At 62.9% G+C, this 18,867-nt stretch overlaps 2 protein-coding genes across 3 annotated transcripts; both read left to right on the forward strand.

The window, feature by feature from the left end:
- The first annotated feature begins 512 nt into the window (after nt 1-512).
- ANKRD33 (ankyrin repeat domain 33) lies at nt 513-3,600 on the forward strand. Its single transcript, XM_075075614.1, is given in 5 exon segments — nt 513-712; nt 714-914; nt 1,206-1,335; nt 2,064-2,204; nt 2,345-3,600. Coding segments are annotated over 5 exon segments (1,353 nt in total). The 5' UTR covers nt 513-604; the 3' UTR covers nt 3,118-3,600.
- Nucleotides 3,601-6,591: 2,991 nt separating this feature from the next.
- On the forward strand, nt 6,592-18,395 carry ACVRL1 (activin A receptor like type 1). 2 transcript variants are annotated; one of them, XM_075075611.1, is made up of 10 exons: nt 6,592-6,958; nt 10,257-10,327; nt 11,690-11,914; nt 12,201-12,400; nt 12,511-12,610; nt 12,970-13,116; nt 13,191-13,466; nt 15,633-15,830; nt 17,046-17,176; nt 17,273-18,395. In XM_075075611.1, exons 2-10 carry the CDS (start codon nt 10,261-10,263, stop codon nt 17,405-17,407), a joined length of 1,479 nt encoding a protein of 492 aa, XP_074931712.1. In that variant the 5' UTR covers nt 6,592-6,958; nt 10,257-10,260; the 3' UTR covers nt 17,408-18,395. The 2 variants fall into 2 exon arrangements, with proteins under 2 accessions (XP_074931712.1, XP_074931713.1); XM_075075612.1 differs by lacking the exon at nt 6,592-6,958 and adding an exon at nt 8,090-8,205 and having other exon boundaries at nt 17,273-17,584.
- Nucleotides 18,396-18,867: the final 472 nt, after the last annotated feature.

Below are 18,867 nucleotides of genomic sequence, written 5' to 3' on the forward strand. Positions count from 1 at the left end.
CCCTTCTCTCTGTACAGTGCTCTGGTTCTGCGGCTTGGAAAGGTCTTTGCAGTTAAGCGGGGAGGACAGTGTGGGAAGGGCTCAGACCCCAGCCATGGGGCACGGGGAGGGGTGGATGTGCCCTTCCTGCTGGCACTTGGCACAACAGCCCAGCTGCATTCAGTGCCCCGATCGGCATCCCTACCGCCCTGGAGACATTCCCAACCTCCCCACCCACCTGGCTTCAATGCCTAGACCACGGGACATTTATCCGCCTTTCAAACTCCTAAGATGTCCCCCCATTTTCCCTGCTCCGTGCTGGAGACGGTGCCTTGGGTTGCTGCTCCCCACCTGGGGTTTCGCTGCCTCCAAGCCCCCCCGTGCAAGCATTTGCACAGGGCAGCGGATGGAAACTGGACCCACGGGCTGTGCCGGTGGCCGGGAGCCAGGCGAGGCTTCCCGGTGGGTGAGGGATGCCGGAGCCCACGCGGTTCCCACGCCCGCTCTGTGTCTGCACAGGGGGGAGTGAACGGTCCGGAGTGCCCCCTCGTCCCCCCCGGGAGAGGCTCCTGGCCCCACGCAGGGCTCGGGGCCAAGCTGGGCTCGCTCCCCCCGGCTGGGCCGGATGACAGATGCCTGCGGTGGAGGAGAACATGCTGCAGCCCCCGCTTCCAGCCTGGATGCCTCTGACCCAGAGCTGCATTACGAGGAGGAGGAGGAGGAGGAGGAGGAGTGAGTCGGAGCCCTCGGACACCAGCAGCGTCTTCTCCGAGGACTCCATCTACCCTTGCTACGAGCTCTCCCTGGGGGCTGGTGGTGCTGGGGACCTCAGCCTCTACCAGTGCTGTGCCAGGAACGATGCCAAGCTGGTGCAGGAGAGGCTGGAGCACGGGGTGACCCAGAGTGAGGCCGCAGAGCTGGACATCAACGGGAGGGTGAGTGGCTGGGCGGGCGCCCTGCGGAGCAGAAAGAGGATTTCCTGGGAATAGGCAAATCCTGAAGGGTGGTAGTTGCTAAGGCAGGGGGAGGGAGAGTCCTGGGTCGGACAGCTTTGACAAGGGGTGGGTCTCCTGGGATTGATCCAATCCTTGGAGCACCTTGTCTGTCCCCCCACCCTTAGCCTGTCTAGTTTGGGGTGGGGGAGAAAAAGGGGGGCTACAGGGAGCACCATGGTGGGGAGGATGGTGCAGTGCTGGCCCCGGTGCTGAGTGCTGCCCCCTCTCCAGAACGCGTTGATGGTCGCCTGCTACAAGGGCTTTGTGGACATCGTGCCCCTGCTGCAGAAGTGCCTCTACATAAACGTCAACCAGCAGGACAAGGACGGGAACACGGCCCTCATGATGGCAGCCCAGGCAGGTGGGCACCGCACTCGGCCTCGGCATGGGGCAGCCCCCCGCGAGGCCCCTCGTAGTGATGTGCTTCCCCTCCAAAAACCTGAAAATGAGCTGTTGGGAAAGCTGAGGGTCCCAAGGGATGTGAACCTCCCCATCGAAGTTTATGATTTATCTTAACACCATTTTAAAGCTGGGTGGATGATCCAAAAATGGCGATTCCTACAGCAATGTGTTGCAACACATCCCACCTGAGCAGTCGCATCAAGCAGCACGGTCCCGCATGCTCCAGAGAAGCCCTGTGAGCCGCGGTGATTTACCTGCACACAAGGTCCAAGCTGATAAATGCCACGTGTAGGGACCAAATCTCTGATCATGATGGTTTTCCTCATTACAGCAGGAGAGTTCAGCTCCTTCCACCCTGATTAACCGTGACAGAAGGGAGGAGTGTCTCAAAATGGGGATCACCCTTTATTCCCACTTTATCCTTGCTGGAGTTGATGATTTTTTTGCAGTTTTGGACTCTTTCCTGCATTCTCTGCTGAAGCAGCTGGTCCGCCAGTGCTGTTCCCTCCACAGCCAGACCCAAAACAAAATAAACCTAAACCCTTTCAGTCCTGATCCCTCCAAATTTCTGCATCTTTGTCCTCATGAGTGAGATGCAGTTGCTAAATATTCTTTCTCCAACAGGCATCGGCAGCTATCACTCGTTAACTGTCGAAACTCTAACGCAGCTTCTCTCTGGCTGTTAAGGACACATCAACATCGTCAACTACCTCCTTAACTACTACCCCGCGCTCGAGGTGGACAAGCGAGACCCCCGGGGCCTGACGGCGCTGATGAAGGCCGCGATGCAGGGGCGGCAGGACTGCGTGGCCGCCCTGCTCCTGGCCGGTGAGCGTATCCCCAGGGACTTTCTGGGGCTTTTTTGGGAAGGGGCGGCATTGCTGCTCACCCTGCACTTGCACCCTGCGCTCTGGGGTGGGACAGAGTGGGACGCTGCGGTGATGCTCTTTGCATCCCCATGTCTCCAGGAGCAGACCTGCAAGCGGTAGATCCCATCAAAGGGAAGACGGCCAGGGAGTGGGCAGCTTTCACTGGCCGCTTCGAGACAACCGTGCGGATCCGGAGCCTCCTGCAGCGCCCGCGGGCAGAGCAGTTCAGCACCCGGTACCAGCCTGAGTGGCCAGCCCTGGCCGAGCTGGTGGCCAAAGCCCTGAGCCCCAAATCCAGGGGCAAGAGGCTGTCGGAAAAGATCCGATCCATGTTCACCTTCAACTTCCCCCATGACCCTGAGGAGGATGGCGTGATGGACCACATGGTGAGGATGACCACCTCCCTCGCCAGCCCCTTTGTGGCCACCGCTTGCCAAACTGTCTGCCCCGACAGCCCCCCTGAGGTGGGCAAGCACAGGCTGTCTGTGCCGGAGATCCTCGGGCAGCACGTGCCGGATCTGGATGCCAAGCCAGAACCCACCTCGTGCCCCGGCACTGGTGCATCCTCTTGCAATGGCCAAGCCGTGTCGGAGGTGCGGCTCCTGCTGCCACACCGGCTGGCCAGTGCCCTCCTGCGGCTCCTGCCCCTGCGGCTGCGGCGCGGGAACAGCATCTTCCCCGGAGAGCCCATCCCAAAAATCAAAGTGAGCAAACCCACCTGCCCGCCTGCAGCGAGTGAGCGGAGGCAGCGCGGGGGAAACAAAGACCTGCTGCAGCCACCCAAGTGGAGGTACAAGGAGCTGAAGGAGGAGCAGAGAGCGGCCAGCGAGGTGAAGAAGGAGGAGAAAAAGAGGAAAAGGAAGAGACATTAAGGCAGGACATGTCAGGGTGGGGGCGAGGCCCCACCTGTACCCTTGGACCCGCTCACTTCTTTGGCACACGGGTGGTTTCCTTCCCTGGCAGGATGGTGATGCCTGAGGGAGGAGGATGCTGTGGATGTGTCCAGCTGAGACACCCCAGCCCCTGTGGTCCCGGGTCCCCAGCCCCCTGCCCAGCCCCTCGTCCTCTCCCACCTTGAGGGCGGCCACCCCAGCCCGGCTCTGGTTGCGCTGGGCTCCAACGTGCTGAGACCCTGCCCTGGGCTGGGCTCTCGGTCTGCCAGGGAGCAGGTCTGTGGCAGAAGTGGCTCTTTTCTCTTTTTTTCTTTTCTTCCCCCCCCCCCCGCCCCGATCTTCCCAAGATCTTGATATTGCAGCGGGTGGTGGAATGTGGCTGTGCAAATTAAAATGGAAGTGGTTGCCATGTTAACAGGATTGATTTAATGAATAAAGCTCAGGCTTGCTTGTCAGGCTGGCAGGAATGTTTCCCCCTCGCTGCCAGCATCCCCTACCTACCCCGTCACCCCTCGGTGACATGAACTTCCCTTCTCCCACGTATTCCTGGGTTGCAGATGGACAAAAGAAGGCTCAGCGCAGGGAAGAATCTCCATGCTGCAGGAGGGTTAACAGGAGCTCCAGGTGCCAGGCACAGGCTGGAAACCTGGAAACCCAGGACAGGACCCCGTGGTCCCTGTTGCCAAGCAAACCACCCCCTGGGAGCTCCAGCCTGCGCCCACATGGAGCCCCAGGACCCCTCGCCCGCACCCATGCGGCCCCTGGGACCCGCTCCCGCAGGGCGGCGTGCAGCTGCTTTTTTTGCACGGTGCTGGCACGCTGCATTTGCTGCAGCGGCGGCGAGCTCGTGCTCCCGATACTTCAAGTTCCTCTTAAGTCTGGCTCCATCCTGGGGCAGAGGAAGGCGAAACCTGGGCGCTGGCTGCCTCGAGCAGCTGTGCTGGCTCCTGCAGCGCCCAGGGCTTGACCTCCAGGGAGAGCGACTGGCAGCAAGAGCTGCTTGAAGCACTGGTTATCTGTGTAACAAATAACCCTTGGCCAGGAGCGCAGCCCAGGATGGAGCCCCCTGCTTTAGGGGGACAAAAGTCCCCACTCTTAGGCTGCAGCTTTGCCTTTCGGGGGGCACAGGGAAGCCTGGGTCGAGTCACAGGCAGGTAGGGAAGGAGATGCAACCTCCCCGTCTGTTCCCCTCCAGCCCTTGGCTCACGTCGGGCTCCCTGGCACGTGGCTGTCCTCCTTCGCCAGCTCCCGGCGGCGGCTCGCAGATGAGCCGGGGGCGGACGGCACATGGAGCAGCCATCGCACGTGCCATGCCAGCCTGGCTCCCGCCACGCAGGGGGAAGGGAGAGCCAGGCTCCCGCCGGCCCCTCACCCCGCTCCGCCACTGCGGGGACGGCTCGGAGAAACCCCGAGGGATGGCTGCATGCGCCCGTGGTGGGATCCGGCCACGGTCCAGGGATGCCCGTGCCTTTCTGCGGGATGAAATCGCAGTGCGTGGCGCTGAGTGCCCAAACAATGGCAGAAAGTCTCGCTTTGGCTTCAGTGGGGGTAGCCGGAGGTTGCACCACGGCGGGCAGGGCCACGAGTCACGGTGCTGCCGGCGCACCGGCACTCAGCCCAGCGCCGAGGCAGGCGCCCATCCCCGCTGATTCACCCCGTCTGCCCCAGCTGGGGGCTGGCGAGGGCAGGGATAGCCCTGCCTGCAGCTGAAGGAGCCTGGGGCGAGTTCGGTGTGTTCATTAACGTACCTACGGTCGTCCCGGCTCTGGATGAATTTGCTTTCCCACGGCAGCAGCGCTGGGGACGCAGCCTGGCATGGGGCTCCCACCCATCCCTGCCCTTTGAATCGCTCGGGATTAGGACTTTGTAACTTTTAGAAGTTTTAAGCAAATATTTATCCCACCACAGCTGATTATTGTTAAAAATATGGGGCTGCCCCATTTGGAAGATGAGGTTTCAGGGATTGAAGGAGCCAGTACCAGCCCTCGCCGGAGAGCCGGCGCACTCATCTTCCCAGGAAAACTGCTGTCTGCAGCCGTGAAAGCGGGATGCTGGCACCCGCCGTATGTCTGCACCCACGAAAGGCAGCTGGGACACAGGAGCCATCCAGGAATAACTCTGGGAGCGGCCGATCGCCGGTCAGATCACTGAGACCCGCGCGCCAGAGCAAAGATGGTCACAGCGATAAGGCGTCTGCAGGCACCGGCTTCCTCCCCGGCGGCTCCTATCTGATGGAAACTGCCCGTTTCCCCTGCGCCGGTTCTGCAAAGCTCCCGGCCCCGGCGCGGGCAAGGTCACGCGTGAAGGTCCCTCGTGTTTTATCCTGGTTTTGTGCTTTTGTTTGTTTAAACTTCCTAGATCATGGGCGATAGTGGGGGAGAGGCGGCCAGCAAGACCTCAAAGCTTCGCAGCCGCGCTCCGCTCCCCCGGCACGGGGTGGCTCGGGGTGCCAGTTGGGTTCATGATGCAATTGAGGTTGGTGATGCAATGGAGAGGTAAATAAGGCCTCATAACTTCGTTAGGAAAGAGGCTGCAATGCCTGCCTGCTGCTGGCAGCCTCTGCCTGCCCGCGGGAGCGGGTCACCATGCTGGGGGGAGCAGCCGAGAGGAAGGCAGGGATGGGGCTCGGACAGGTGCTGGCAGGGGACAGGAGGAGCGCGAAGCTGCTGGGAGTGGGGTGGCTGAAAGAAAACGAGCCCAAAGCGGCAAAAGGGGAAGCGGCACTTCTGCTGCCCACAGTCCTGGCGGCCCCACGTGTCCTGGGGGAGCGGGAAGTGCCCAGCCTCCCCCCGTGGGAACGGCCCCGCTGCCCATGTCCCAGCGCCTGCTGCTGTGGCACCTCAAGGGCCACAGCGGGGACGCGCCAGCAGGACACACCGAGCAAACCCCCTCGGCCCCACCGTGCCCGCAGCCGGAGCAGAGCATCCCTGATGGGGCAACCATTCGGCAGCAACCCCCCAATGCCACATTACACCCCAGGAGAGAAAACTTTCCCTGCCCTCCAGCACAGCACCCCACAAGTGTTGTGGCCAGCACTGAATAACCAGGGAGCCCCTTGGCTTCACCGTGATGCTCCCACCCCCATGAGGGTTGGATGCTGGAGTGGGAGGGATGGCCAAGCACGTCAAGGTCGTTCCCACAGCATCTCTCTGGACCATTCCCACCCCCGGCACCATCAAAGCAACTGGCTGTGTTTCTGCCAAAGGCCTTTAGAGGCTCAGGGAAGGAGACGGATGTCCCCGCACCAGCTGCAGCCCAAGGGCTTGGGTTTGCCTTGAAAGCCGGGAAACTATGAAGGGAAAGTGCCCGGTGAAGGACAGGGGCGGGACGAACGGGCCGGGAGAGCAACCAGGATGGAGCTGGGGCCCGGTGTGCGGGAGGAAGGGAGGCTGGCCATGGATGTGTGCTCAGCAATAGGAAATGCTTTATTAGCTGGGAGTGGTGGAGAGAAGCCAGGCAGGAAGAGGCAGTAATAAGAAACATTTTTTTGACTTCTCCCACATCCAGACCACAGAGCACTTGCCAAGCGGCTGCGTTAGGACAACAGGGCCACCAAGCCGAGCCCCTGGGGCCAGGACAGGGACGGAGATGTTCAGCAGCCGGGACGGGTGACGGTGCGGCTGCGGAGCCCCCACAGTGCCGGGACAGGCGGCAGGAGGGGAGCAGACCCATGAAGATCCTCCAAACCGGGGCACACGGCACGGAGCAGGGCTGCCCCGGCAGAGCCGCACACGCCGCCTCCGAGCTTGGGACCGCAGCCGGCAGAGTCTTGCCAGGGCTGGGAAGAGCCGTGGGCACCCGTGGGACACAGATGCTGTAGGTGAGTGGGGAAGCGCCGCGCGTTTGTGGGGTCCAAGGCTGCCCTGAGGTCAGTATTTCCCTCCTGGTTTACCCCAGTGCAGCCAAAATCAGGATTTGGCCCCATTTCCTTTGCGTTCGGTGGGACGCCGGGGTTGATGTCAGTGTAGCAGGGGTGGGAGTTGGGGCTCTGGCAGAGCTGGGAGCATAAATCTGGATTTACACCAGTGCAGTAGTAGCAGGATCAGTCCGCAGGCCCTTGCTAAAGAGTTGAAATAATACGCAGCTGCTACTGAAAGCCTGTTGACATAGGAAATGGGGAATTTGGGTGTATTTTGAAGAGGCACAGGGAAAAATGAGTGAAAGTTGACAGCTCCGCTAGCTGTGGGCCGGAGCGAGGGCAGCGGGGCAGTGACGGCAGCAGCGCTGCAGGACACGCCGCCTCAACGTACCCCTTCTGCAAAGCCAAACCCTGGGTCCCGCTGAGAAGAGGGGAGCGAGGAAGAGCCAAATGGCCGCTACAGAAGCTCCATTTTCAGAGCAAAGTGCCTAAAGCGAAGCTGGTGTGAGCCGTGCCGTGGGAGCTCTGCCCCGGCGCCGGCACTCGAACCCTGCTGCAAGGCCAGGGCAGGAGCGCTCCCCTCCCGCCCGCTCTGCACGAGGAGCCGCCTGCGACGCCGGCCCCACGAAGAGATGAACACGAGCTGGGTTTGCTGCTCGCTTTGCATCCCTTCTTTACAGCACAGCGATGCCCAACGGCGTGAGAGGGGCTGGGGCAGCTCAGCCCACCCATGCGGGTCCCCGAGCTGAGAACTGCACCCATCCCTCCCACACGGTCTGCACCGGAGGGTCCAGAGGATGCAAACAGCTTTGCTGCGTGCATGACCAGCCTGCAGCTATGGGGAGGAGGGTGGAAAACCTTCATTTGTTGCCTGAAACCAGGCTAAAGCCTTGGAAGTCCATGGCAAAGCTGTGGCCACCTCTGACGTGGTGTCCATCCAGCCCTTCACACCTGCAGCCGGTGCCGCCGGCAGCCGGCACATGCCTGGCTCGCCCTGCTTCCCCCCAGCTGGCGCCGGCACCGGTGCGGGCACTGCCTGGCCAGACGGTGCAGGGGTCTCCGCTGTGCCTGGCTCCCTGCAAGAAGGCAACACAGGGGCACTGAGTCATGAGCCACATCCTGCGGCAAACCCCCCCCCCCAAGCAGCAGCAGAAACCACAGCGAGGGGCGGAAGCACAGGGATTGCAAAGCGCCGCCGAGCCGCCCCGGTAAGGGCCAGGGATCCTCCAGCCGCCCTGTGTGTCCCAGAGGATCGCACCCAGCCACCCGCTTCCCCAAGCTCCCGCTGCCTCCGCTCCATCTCCCCACAACAGCCCCTTCGCTTTTCTCTCCATGGGCTCTCAGGGAAATCCTCCTTCCCCAGGGCTGCTCTGGACCCCCCGACCAGCCAGCGCTGCGGCATGGCCACCTATCGCTCCCAGCCGCTCTGCCGGCACCCGCACCCCCTCCGAGAGGTTTTAATTGTTTTTTTTTTTTCTTCTCCTGATGCTGCTGCAAATCCCTAAGGATGGAAGGATGTAACACAGCACCGTGGCTCACCATCTCCCCCGGCCAGGCTGGGGAAGATGGTCCGGAGGGTGCGTGAGCTGCAGCTCTGCTGTGAGAGGGAAGGGAGGGAGGTTGGGGACAGGGATGGGGACAGGAGGGTTGGTTTGACCCGTTACAGAAACACCTTGGATATTTCTCCTGTGGGACGCTGGGGTTGGCTCTGGCTTAGGGTTTGCTCTTGGTTAGCACCAAAAATCCGTGCGGTGGTGTTACGTGTACAGCAAAGTTTTGGGTGTAGCCTGGACCGCTTTGTGTTTCATGGTAAAGCTGCTGCAGCCATCTAACGGCTCCGGATTTTATGCAAGTGCCCCCAAGAAGGGAAAGCACCACCAAGGAGTCTCAGCTGCACTTTGAAAGGATGCGTTTTGTAGCTCTCAGGGTGGCAAGGAAAGGCGTTGTGCCTGGAAGCACCCTGCAGGCTTGGGGAGCAGCAGCCCAACTCCAGGGGAGGGGTTTTTTTTTAAAACTAAGCTTATCCCAGGCCAGCCGAGGGACCGGCTGCTGCTTAAGCCAGAGATCAGCCCAGGCGTGGCTCCTGGCGTGGGGCACCCAGGACCAGACCCTGCTCCTGCCCTCCAGCTCCAGGACCCAGTCGCTGTTTCCTCCCCACAAGCAACAACCAAGTGAGCTATTTTGGGGAGGAAAAGCCCATTTTATGCCACGGCCGGAGCCTGCCTGGGTCAGCCACGTACGCGTGTGCTCTCGAGGGCCGGGCTTGCGTGACTTCGCTTCCCCATCAAGGCCAGAATCTAAACAATCTTGATTCCTGTCCCGGCGGCCCTGGGCAGGGCTCCTTCAATTGCAGGAAACGGAGACTTTGGCGTGTTTATGTCGGGAACCACGAAGAATGAGCCGAGGAGGGGCTGGGGAGCCCCGGCTGCCGCCGGCTGAGCTCTCGGCCATGTGAAAGGGGCAGCGATGCCGGCAGGGCGAGGGGCGGGGGGCAGCGCCGGCTCCACTCTGTTTGGCTTGGCAGAAATGTCTCTTTCACAAGAAAAAAAAAAAAAAAAACAAGAGAAAAAATAGCAAAACTTCCCCCAAAGGCGCAGCTGGGGAATTTTTGGCTGCCCGCAGTGCTTCTGCTCGTGTCATTGATAAGCTCTGTACAAAAGACCCCCGAGGACCGAGCCCCGGACCGTGGCCAGCTGCACCCCGTGGCTCCGGCACCGGTGGGGGGGGTGCACTGCGGCACGGGGGCTTTGAGCTCCATCCCGTGGCGTGTCTCTTGCCAAACCTGGGATCTCCGGTGCTGCCACGGCATCACCACGCTCGCCATTGCTGCCGTCAGCTGCGTTTTTGCAGCGCGGGAGCCGCGAGAATGGTGGGAAATGTCAGAATACGGATCGCTGGGAAAAAGGAAGGATGTTGGGGCAGCATGGACATGGTGAGGTCCCCGTTCCCAAGGGCTCCTGGGTGCTGGGGGTCGTGCGCGGTGTCTCACGTTGCGGCCGGGAGGTCCCCCAAGCTCAGGAGGTCCCAGAGATCTGCTCTCAGGAAGGGCTGTACCCGGGACGTCCGGAGCCAAACTCGGCTTGGAAGCAGTACACCCTACCTCACGCTGCTCCGCCCGCCCTCTCCCTCCCCGCTGGCCCCCATCGCTCGCCACAGCCCTCCAGTTCCTTCCCAAAGCCCCCACGGCCGCCCCTGGCCCAGCGATGAGCCCCTCAGGGGGCTGCGGGGGGCTGCCCCTCACCCGCTCTGCTCTCCGCAGGAAGATGCTGTGCGGAGCCTGCGGCCGGGCGGTGCTGATGCTGCTGACCCTCTCCCTCGCCTTCGCAGCCGGTGAGTGCCAAAACGATGCGGTGAAGGCAACCAGTACCAGACACCCTCCGCCACGTACGAGGGGTTAAAATAAACCCTCGGCTCTTTGGGAATGTCATCATCATCCCTTGCTCTGCTCAAAATAAACCACATCGGAGGGCAGCTCATTCAAGCTCGCCTCCCCCGAGCACCGAGGGAGGCAGGGCTCCTTGGGGACTCGCACCGTCCCCTGCGAGGGGCTTCTCCCCTCTGGAATGGTGACCTGCCTCCCAGAGAGGATCTCAGCTTAATTAATTACAGTTCATCAAATGCTTTGACGTCAGCAGAGGGGAGATGGGGAAAAGGCTTGCATGCACGTGCTTTAAAACGTGTTTTTTTCCCAGGGGTGATGGTGGGGAGCAGGGAGGAGCTGCCCGTCACCCCGGGGAGCACCAGGGTGACCTGGGGACGGTTCCAGGCTTGGTGCTTGTGCCGGCAGCGCTGAAGCAGTGTGGCTGTGCCGGGGAGGAGCAGTAGAGCCCGTCGGGGGGACAAGTCCCCACTGGGTCCCCATCCCACCCACAGGGCCACCAACCCCGGCACTCACCGCCCCGGCCCCCCAGCACCCCGTGGCCCTGGCACCAAGCAGCCTTTGGGGCAGAGGGGTGACGGGCGCAGGAAGGGGACTGGCCACAGCCATCCATCCCCTCACTATCGTCCGTCTGTCCGTCCCCTCACCGCCATATCCGTCTGGCTGCCCTCGTGCTGAACTTGCTGATTCCAGGAGGGATATTTTCTGCGTGAAAGGGCAGAGCTAAATCGGGAGGTTGGGAGTGTGGCCGTCCCCTGTGCCGCTGCAGCATCCCAGCGCAGGGAAGGGCCTCAGGGCAGCCAGGGAAAGCTCCAGGAAAGACCCCGGCTTTGGCACCCACCGAGTTGGGTTTTGGGGCTTTTGGTCCTGCCCTGGTTCCTGGGACCCAGCTCCCGCAGGCGGCCCCACAGTGGGGCACTCCCACGTCCCCCGGGACCCTGCGGGCAGGATGTGACCCTGTGTGCTGTGAGCCAGTCCATCCCAGTTACTCCCAGCTGGTGGGGCTGGATGCACGGCCCCTCTGCTGCCTTCCCAGGGGTGCGGGGACAGGGGGGCCCCAGCTTTGGCGCTGGCACTTGCGTCCCGGCTGGGAGCAAGAGCTTTTCCAGGAGGTCTTAGGATGGGTTTCCCTGTACTGAGCACCCACAGCCGCATTTCACAGCCCAGACCATGGTGGTCCATGGCTCCCCACTCTCAAAATTTGGTTCAAGAGTCTTTAGGACAGATGTCACTGTCCCCAAAGCCACCAGCATGCCCGGGCCAGGCCGCGGGGTGGCCCCACGGCACAATGCACCCCCTCCTCATGCCCACAGATGAGCTGCTGTGCACCTGCGACGTGCCGCACTGCAGCCTGCCCACCTGCACGGGCAAGGTGTGCTTCGTCAGCAAGAGGAAGGAGGAGGGGATCATCACCCAGCACAGGGGCTGCTTCTCCCAGAACATCCTGGAGAACTGCCGCACGCCCGTGACAGAGCAGTATGGCATGAAATGCTGCAACTCCAGCATGTGCAATGCTGAGCTGGAGATCTTCCTGCAAGGTACGGAGGCACGGTCCCCTTTGAGGACCCAGAGGGGAGAGGGGAAGAGCTGTCCACGTGGCTGGAGGTGTGGTTGGGTCTCTGGATCGTTCCCCTCCTCACTCAGCACCTCCAGGGTCACCCTTTCCCAGGTGGGACAGGGCCAGCGAGATGTCCTCGGTTGTCCCTTCTCAGGCTGTGCCTGCAGAGCCGCCGTCCGTGGGGTTGATCCCAACGCAGAGCCAGCCTCCCCAGGTCCAAGCCCATACACCACCTTCATGCTCCCATCCCTCGTTTCTCCCTCCAGGAGAAGCAGCCCTGGGAAAAGCGCCTTCCCTGCCCAACCTCCTCCTGATGATCTTCGTCCCTCTGCTCGCCCTCCTCGTCCTCGTGGCACTCACAGCACTCTTCTGCTGGAAGGTGGCCCAGCACCGCCACAAGAAAAGCGACTTGGGAGACATGGACCTCATGCTGAAGGCATCCATGGTGGGAGACAGCACTTTAGAGGTGGGTGAGCTCTGGGGGGAACGCCGAATGCCCCTGAAGTGCGGGAGGGAGAGATGTGCTGAGCGTGGGGCGGCCACTGGGCTGACCCCGCTGCCACCCCGGCTGCGCAGGACTTGCTGAATGACGACTGCACCACTGGCAGCGGCTCGGGGCTGCCCTTCCTCGTCCAGCGAACAGTGGCTCGGCAGATCACCCTCGTGGAGTGTGTGGGTAAGGAGAGCGGCTGGGTGTGGGGGGAGGCTGCCCTGGCCCCCCCAGCTGGTGCTTGGGCATGTGCCAGACCCCTTTCCTCCAGCAGCCGGCAACGACACTGCAGTGCCAGGCCCGGGAGGGGGGGTTGGATACCACCATCTCAGCCAAAACCTTGTAGACACCCTAAGTTCTCCCCCTGTCCTGCTGACGGGGGAGGCAGAGAGCAGCTGGGTGGGTGGGTGGCAGTTGACCAAGGTCAACGGACCCTGTGGCACCCCATAGCTGTTCCACACCGGGAGCTGGGTTCATCACGCTGGGTGTGGGGATGGGGTCGGGGGCCAGAGGGGCTGCGTGACACAGTGCTGTGGCCGTGGTAGGCAAAGGGCGCTACGGCGAGGTGTGGCGAGGTGTGTGGCACGGGGAGAGCGTGGCCGTGAAGATCTTCTCTTCCCGGGATGAGCAGTCGTGGTTCCGTGAGACAGAGATCTACAACACTGTCCTCCTCCGACACGACAACATCCTAGGTTAGTGGGGACCCCAGGGGGCTGGGGGGCGGCTGCGTGGTGGCTCCACGGTCCCAACTTTTCTCCCCATCCAGGCTTCATCGCCTCTGACATGACGTCAAGGAACTCCAGCACCCAGCTCTGGCTCATCACCCACTACCATGAGAACGGCTCGCTCTACGACTACCTGCAGCGGACGGCCCTGGACGTGGAGACCTGCCTGGGGCTGGCCTCCTCCATCATCTGCGGCCTCGTCCACCTCCACGTGGAGATCTTCGGCACCCAGGGCAAGCCCGCCATTGCCCACCGCGACCTGAAGAGCAGGAACATCTTGGTGAAAAGCAACCGGCAGTGCTGCATCGCCGACCTGGGTGAGATGGGGGGCAGGATGCAGCACCCAGGGATGCAGTGCCCCGGGGATGTTGTACCCAAGGAATGCGGTGCTCTGGGAATGTGGTACCCAAGGGATGCGGTGCCCCAGTGATGTGGTGCCCCAGGGACGTTGTACCCAGGGATGCGATGCCCCAGGGATGCGGTACCCAGGGATGTAATGCCCCAGAGATGCGGTGCCCCAGGGATGCGGTGCCCCAGAGATGCGGTGCCCCAGGGATGCGGTACCCAGGGATGTAATGCCCCAGAGATGCGGTACCCCAGGGATGCGATGCCCCAGGGATGCGGTGCCCCAGGGATGCAATGCCCCAGGATGCGGTGCCCCAGAGATGCAATGCCCCAGGATGCGGTACCCCAGGGGTGCGATGCCCCAGAGATGCGGTGCCCCAGGGATGCGATGCCCCAGGGATGCGGTGCCCCAGAGATGCGATGCCCCAGGGATGCGGTGCCCCAGAGATGCAGTGCCCCAGGATGCGGTACCCCAGGGGTGCGATGCCCCAGAGATGCGGTGCCCCAGGGATGCGATGCCCCAGAGATGCGGTACCCCAGGGATGCGGTGCCCCAGAGATGCGGTGCCCCAAAGATGCGGTGCCCCAGAGATGCGATGCCCCAGGGATGCGGTGCCCCAGAGATGCGGTGCCGCAGGGATGCGATGCCCCAGGGATGCGGTGCCCCAGAGATTCAGTGCCCCAGAGATGCGGTGCCCCAGGGATGCGATGCCCCAGAGATGCGGTGCCCCAGAGATGCGGTGCCCCAGGGATGCGATGCCCCAGAGATGTGGTGCCCCAGAGGTGCGATGCCCCAGAGATGCGGTGCCCCAGAGATATGGTACCCAGGGATGCGATGCCCCAGAGATGGGATGTCCCAGGGATGCGGTGCCCCAGAGATGCAGTGCCCCAGGCTTGCGATGCCCCAGAGATGTGATGCCCCAGGGATGCGGTGCCCCAGGGATGCGATGCCCCAGAGGTGCAGTGCCCCAGGGATGTGGTGCCCAGGGATCAGGGATGCGGTGCCCAGGGATCAGGGATGCAGTGCCCCGGGGATGTGGTGCCCCAGGGATGTGGTGCCCGAGGGATGCGGTGCCCCAGGGATGCGGTGCCCCAGGGATGCGGGTGCCCCAGAGATGCAGTGCCCCAGGGATGCGGTGCCCCAGGGATGCGATGCCCCAGGGATGTGGTGCCCCAGGGATGCAGTGCCCCGGGGATGCAGTGCCCCAGGGATGCGGTGCCCCAGAGGTGTGTAACCCAGGGATGCGATGCCCCAGAGATGCAATGCCCCAGGGGTGTGGTGCCCCAGGGATGCGGTGCCCAGGGATCAGGGATGCGGTGCCCCAGAGATGCGGTGCCCCAGGGATGCGGTGCCCCAGAGGTGTGTTACCCAGGGATGCGATGCCCCAGAGATGCAATGCCCCAGAGATGCGGTGCCCAGGGATCAGGGATGCGGTGCCCCGGGGATGCGGTGCCCCAGGGATGCGGGTGCCCCAGAGATGCAGTGCCCCAGGGATGCGATGCCCCAGAGATGCAATGCCCCAGGGATGCGGTGCCCAGGGATCAGGGATGCGGTGCCCCGGGGAAGTGGTGCCCCAGAGATGCGGTGCCCAGGGATCAGGGATGCGGTGCCCCAGAGATGCGGTGCCCCAGAGATGCGGTGCCCAAGGGATGCGATGCCCCAGAGATGCGATGCCCCAGGGATGCGGTGCCCCAGGGATGCGGTGCCCCAGAGGTGTGTTACGCAGGGATGCGATGCCCCAGAGGTGCGGTGCCCCAGGGATGCGGTGCCCAGGGATCAGGGATGCGGTACCCCGGGGATGTGGTGCCCCAGAGATGCGGTGCCCCGGGGATGTGGTGCCCCAGGGATGCGGTGCCCAAGGGATGCGATGCCCCAGGGATGCGATGCCCCAGAGGTGCGGTGCCCCAGGGATGCGGTGCCCCAGGGATCAGGGATGCGGTGCCCCAGGGATGCGGTGCCCAGTGATCAGGGATGCGGTGCCCCGGGGATGTGGTGCCTCAGAGATGCGGTGCCCCAGAGGTGCGGTGCCCCAGGGATGCGGTGCCCAGGGATCAGGGACGCGGTGCTCCGGGGATGTGGTGCAGTATCCTGAGGATGCAGCACCACCATGGCGCTGACCAGGGCCGGCATCCCTCCAGGGCTGGCCGTCATGCACTCCCAGGGCAGCGACTACCTGGACATCGGCAACAACCCCCGGGTGGGCACCAAGCGCTACATGGCCCCGGAGGTGCTCAGCGAGCAGATCCGCACCGACTGCTTTGAGTCCTACAAGAAGACGGACATCTGGGCCTACGGGCTGGTGCTCTGGGAGATCACCCGGCGGACGGTGGTGAACGGTGAGCACCTCCCAGCCGGCTGCCATGGCCCTCCCAGCTCGTGGCAAGGCTCCGCACTCCCTCCCTCCTTCCCTCCTTTTTATGTTGTTTTTTTTTTTCTTTCCCTTCGCCCAGAAGATTAGCTGTAAATTATAAACACTGTAATCTAGTGTCAGCACCCGGCTCCCTGATTAAAGGGCCCATTAGACTCAATCAGCGCTTTGTTTGTTCAGCACTGATTAGAAAACAAGCAGCACGGAGTGCTGCCTGGAAGCCGGCCATGGCCGGGACCTCCGGCCGGCCGGGCTTGGCTTGCAAGGATGGGGACAGGGATGGGGAGAAGGACAAGATCCCCCACGCTGCAGAGGAGCCTCCTTGGGGCTGCCCAGCCAGCGCCGCTCACTGTCGGCAAAGTCCATTAGAAGCATTAATTAAATGGTGGGCACTGGCGGGTGAGGCAGGAGGTCCCCCCGAGGCACAGTCTGGCCAGGATAATCTCATTTACCACCCCGGGGCTTCTTCAGATTAACCATTTACTCTGAATTACCAAAGCCATGTGCAGCGGATGACCTTCAGCCAGCTGGTTTTAACCCTTCCAGGCACCCTCACCCTCCGGGATGGGCTGAGCAGCCCCTGCACAGCCCCAGGACATGAGGGACTGGGCTCCAGGGGACCCCGAGGTTCGGGGGCCGCCCCCTGGGGTGCAGTGAGCTGGTGGGTGCTCAGGGCAGCGCGGGGGGGGGTGGGGGTAAACCCCATGGACACACAGACATATGGAGGCACCAAGCGGAGATTAACTAGGCCAGCTGGCAGGCTTGCTGTGGGGCTGCCGGATGGACGTGCGGGGCTGCGAGGTGGCGTCGGTGCCGTGAGCTGGTGCCGGTGCTAGAGCTGGTGCTGGAGCTGTTGTTTATGGTAGGGCTGGTGCTGGACTGTTGCCGGTGCTGGAGCCGGTGCTGGAGCCACCAGCGGCGCTAGAGCCAGTGCTGAAGCCAGCCCCAGCCACCCCGTGCCATCCTGGCAAGGTCCCGTGGTGCAGCCGGGGCTGGAGCCGTGCACCCCACGGGCAGCGTCACCACCAGTGTGGTGGGGCAAATCACACCGGCAATTCCCGGGGCGCCACGTGCCCCCTAAGGCAGGGTGCAGGTTGGTTGTGCCGGCCCCCCTCTGAGTACCCCGTGATGCGGAAGGTGGGGGGGTGAACCCTGCACCCCTCACGCCGCCCCCCTCCCGCAGGCATCGTGGAGGAGTACCGGCCACCCTTCTTTGACGCCGTCCCCAGTGACCCCAGCTTTGAGGACATGAAGAAGGTGGTGTGCATCGACCAGCAGACCCCTGTGGTCCCCAACCGCCTCTTCTCCGACTCAGTGAGTCCCAGGGGGGCTGCCCCCCTCCCACCCCATGACAGACCTTTGCTCCCTATGAAACCCTTCAATTTTCCCCTCCTTTTGTGCCTCCCCCAGGTTTTGTCGGCGCTGGCAAAGATCATGAAGGAGTGCTGGTACCAGAGCCCCTCGGCCCGCCTCACCGCCCTGCGGATTAAAAAGACACTGAAGAAGCTGAACAATTCCCTGGAAAAGCCCAAGCCGGAGCAGTGAGTGCCGGGCACACGCCGGAGCCGCTCGCGGGCTGCACCGGGGATGGTGGCAAAGCCAACACTGGGACAGCTCCAGGTCACAGAAGGGGTTTTGCTCACAGCCCCCACTTTTCCCACCCCTCCTTGGAGCCTTTTTAATTTGCAAGGAGGGGAAAAAATAGGAAGAAAAAAAAAACAAGGGAGGAATCTTCCAGCCCGGTTATAAAAATACCCCCCGGATCTGTCATCTGACGCCGGCCCGTCTCGCCTGCCGGCGGGGATGGCAGCAGGCGCCTGAGGCTGGCAGCCCACCCTGAGACCCCCAGGCCAGAGCTGAGAGGCAAGCAGGCGCCGGAGCCGGCACCACCCCCTGCCGCAGCCCCCATGCCCAGCCGGGCACCCACCCCATCGCTGGCGCCCGGCGCGGCACGCAGGCAGCGGGTGCTGCCCAAACCTGCCTGCCCGGCGCGTTGGCAGCGGGGATGCCGCGGGCTCGGCGGCGGCAGCAGGAATTCCCCGGCAGGGCTGCGGTGCCTGGCGCGCCTCTCGCCGGAGGAGGTCTGGATTTCACTGGGAAAGGATGGTCGAGGGGCAACGTCCCCCCCAGCCAGACCGGATCCGCACCCTGGCACATCTTGGTGCTCCCCAGGATGAGGAGCTGCCGGCACTCAGCAGGGCCCGAGCATCCCCCAGGACACAGGGACCCACCGATACGTGGGCTCCCACAGCCGTGGTGGCCTGATCCATCCCCGCCGAGCAGCTGGCAGTCCCCCTTTCCAAGCCCTTTTGGTCTTTGCCAACATCTTGGTGTTTTCCGGGGTGTTTTGGTGCACCCTGCGGCCAGCTCCAGCCCACAGCGCTCACCGCCATCCCCAAAACCACCCCACATTTGGGGCTGTTTGGATGGGACCAGGATGTTCAGCAGAACCAGCTTGACACCCTACTCCATAATTATTTAATTATTAAGATTTAATATATTTAATAAAATGTAAAGCTATTTTACCGCTTAACAGCTGCCAAAGCTCCCCCACTGGGCAGTGGGCGAAGTGGCAGGAGACCTCAGTGCTTTTGCATGGCTGAATTTATTGCTTCACCACTACGTAGCTGCCGCGTATCGCCCCGGCACGGCCAGATCCCGCAATAAACCCGGCTCCAGCCTCACGCCAACCCTCTCCCTGCGCCCACGAGGGGCTGGGGCTGCACCGAGGGTGAAAGGGGGGCTGGCGTGGGAGAACGTGGCGGTCTGTGGGGTTTGGTCCCCACAGGACTCTGACTTTTCCTGGGACATCCCTGCGTGCTCCCAGCCCTGCCCGGCAGGTCGCTGTGGCCACCCGGGCTCGTCTCATCCTGCGCTTGTGCTCTGCTCCCAGTTAGGGACTGGGAGAAACTGGTCAGCAAAGGGCAGCTGCGAGCCCTCAGCAGGGCTGGCACCAGGGTGAGGGGTGTGTGGGGCTGCACAGGGCAGGGCTTGGGGTGCCCAGC

This window comes from Phalacrocorax aristotelis, chromosome 26 (assembly GCF_949628215.1).
Source record: "Phalacrocorax aristotelis chromosome 26, bGulAri2.1, whole genome shotgun sequence".
In the NCBI taxonomy this organism is placed as follows: Eukaryota; Metazoa; Chordata; class Aves; order Suliformes; family Phalacrocoracidae; genus Phalacrocorax; species Phalacrocorax aristotelis.